Below are 2,500 nucleotides of genomic sequence, written 5' to 3'. Positions count from 1 at the left end.
AACCGAATACAAGGATGAAGCCGGACTCGTGAACGCAGCAGGTGTGTGTGAGTGATGCTGAACTGCATCTTGGTATTGGATGAGATACTCGGGTAGATCTGGTGCTTCTCAAACACAACAAAGATGGAGGGGTTGTGGACGTCATTGACACAGCTGTCGTAGAAGATCGTGTCTCCTCCATCTTTGGAGGGCGGCCGGAGGTAGCTGGAATGACCTGTGATGTAGTCGCCAACCAGGACACGACAAACGAACATGGAGCGAGTCCCTGAATCCTTGGTGTAGCCGTGGGAGTAACTAGCATCGCTAGCAAAATAACTACCTGCGGAGAGACAACATGCATTCAGCGCTTCTTGAACGTTTGTACAGAAGAGATCTCATGACTTCACCTTTGCCGTACGCCGTGCCGTGAGTGCCACAGATCCGCCAGTCGAAGTTGTTCAGGCAGATGGCATCCACATGTTTGGGGTCTGTGCCATGGAAGAGCTGCTTCTCTGCCACGTCTCTGCCCCCGTTGTTCTTCTTCATGAGATCCTTCTGCCTGAAGAACACAGTAATGGAGGTATAAATGCACATCTGTGAGACTGATGGATAGAGCGATAGATAGAGTGATAGAGCGATAGATAGAGTGATAGATAGAGCGATAGATACAGTGATAGATAGAGTGATAGAGCGATAGATAGAGTGAGATAGAGCGATAGATAGAGTGATAGAGCGATAGATACAGCGATAGAGTGATAGATAGAGCGATAGATACAGTGATAGATAGAGTGATAGAGCGATAGATAGAGTGAGATAGAGCGATAGATAGTGATAGATAGAGCGATAGAGTGATAGATAGAGCGATAGATACAGTGATAGATAGAGTGATAGAGCGATAGATAGAGTGAGATAGAGCGATAGATAGTGATAGATAGAGCGATAGAGTGATAGATAGAGCGATAGATACAGTGATAGATAGAGTGATAGAGTGATAGATAGAGCGATAGATAGTGATAGATAGAGCGATACAGTGATAGATAGAGCGATAGATACAGTGATAGATAGAGCGATAGAGTGATAGATAGAGCGATAGATAGAGCGATAGATACAGTGATAGAGCGATAGACTGATAGATAGAGTGATAGAGCGATAGATAGATAGAGTGAGATAGAGCGATAGATAGAGTGATAGAGAGATAGATAGAGTGATAGATACAGTGATAGATAGAGTGATAGAGCGATAGATAGATAGAGTGAGAGAGCGATAGATAGAGTGATAGAGAGATAGATAGAGTGATAGATACAGTGATAGATAGAGTGATAGAGCGATAGATAGAGCGATAGATAGATAGAGCAATAGATAGATAGAGTGAGAGAGCGATAGATAGAGTGATAGAGAGATAGATAGGGTGATAGATACAGTGATAGATAGAGTGACAGAGTGATAGATAGAGCGATAGATACAGTGATAAATAGAGTGATAGAGCGATAGATAGATAGAGTGAGATAGAGCGATAGATACAGTGATAGAGTGATAGATAGAGTGATAGAGCGATAGATAGATAGAGCGATAGATAGAGTGATAGATACAGTGATAGACAGAGCGATAGATAGATAGAGTGATAGATACAGTGATAGACAGAGTGATAGAGCGATAGATAGATAGAGTGATAGATACAGAGATAGACAGAGTGATAGAGCGATAGATAGATAGCTAGATAGATAGATAGAGTGATAGATAGATAGATAGATAGATAGATAGAGCGATAGATAGATAGATATTTACCCTCAGATAGATAGATAGATAGATAGATAGAGCGATAGATAGATAGAGCGATAGATACAGTGATAGATAGAGTGATAGAGCGATAGATAGATAGATAGATAGATAGATAGATAGATATATAGATAGATAGATAGATAGAGCGATAGATAGATAGATAGAGCGATAGATAGATAGAGCGATAGATACAGTGATAGATAGAGTGATAGAGCGATAGATAGATAGATAGATAGATAGATAGATAGATAGATAGAGCGATAGATAGATAGAGCGATAGATACAGTGATAGATAGAGTGATAGAGTGATAGATAGATAGATAGATAGATAGATAGATAGATAGATAGATAGATAGATAGATAGATAGATGGATATTTACCCTCAGATAGATAGATAGATAGATAGATAGAGCGATAGATAGATAGATATTTACCCTCAGATAGATCGATAGATAGATAGATAGATAGAGCGATAGATAGATAGATATTTACCCTCAGATAGATCGATAGATAGATAGATAGATAGATAGAGCGATAGATAGATGGATATTTACCCTCAGATAGATAGATAGATAGATATTTACCCTCAGATAGATAGAGCGATAGATAGATAGAGCGATAGATAGATAGATAGATAGATAGATAGATAGATAGATAGATAGATAGATAGAGCGATAGATAGATGGATATTTACCCTCAGATAGATCGATAGATAGATAGATAGATAGATAGATAGATAGAT

General features: G+C 39.2%; 1 protein-coding gene across 1 annotated transcript in view; it reads right to left on the bottom strand.

Annotated features, from left to right (window-relative positions):
* Positions 1 to 2,500, bottom strand: part of LOC127637519 (uncharacterized) — a 42,195-nt gene that overhangs the window by 17,423 nt on the left and 22,272 nt on the right. Inside the window, exons 11-12 of the mRNA XM_052118606.1 lie at positions 387 to 538; positions 1 to 319 (exon numbers count right to left, since the gene is read on the bottom strand). The exon at positions 1 to 319 is cut by the window's left edge and continues 78 nt beyond it. Coding sequence (XP_051974566.1) covers positions 1 to 319; positions 387 to 538 — 471 coding nt within the window. The remainder of the gene's footprint in view (positions 320 to 386; positions 539 to 2,500) is intronic.

The sequence above is a fragment of the Xyrauchen texanus genome, chromosome 45, assembly GCF_025860055.1.
Source record: "Xyrauchen texanus isolate HMW12.3.18 chromosome 45, RBS_HiC_50CHRs, whole genome shotgun sequence".
Lineage (NCBI taxonomy): Eukaryota > Metazoa > Chordata > Actinopteri > Cypriniformes > Catostomidae > Xyrauchen > Xyrauchen texanus.
Note: the sequence above shows the minus strand (reverse complement) of the source record. Positions and strands in the feature narration are given on the sequence as shown.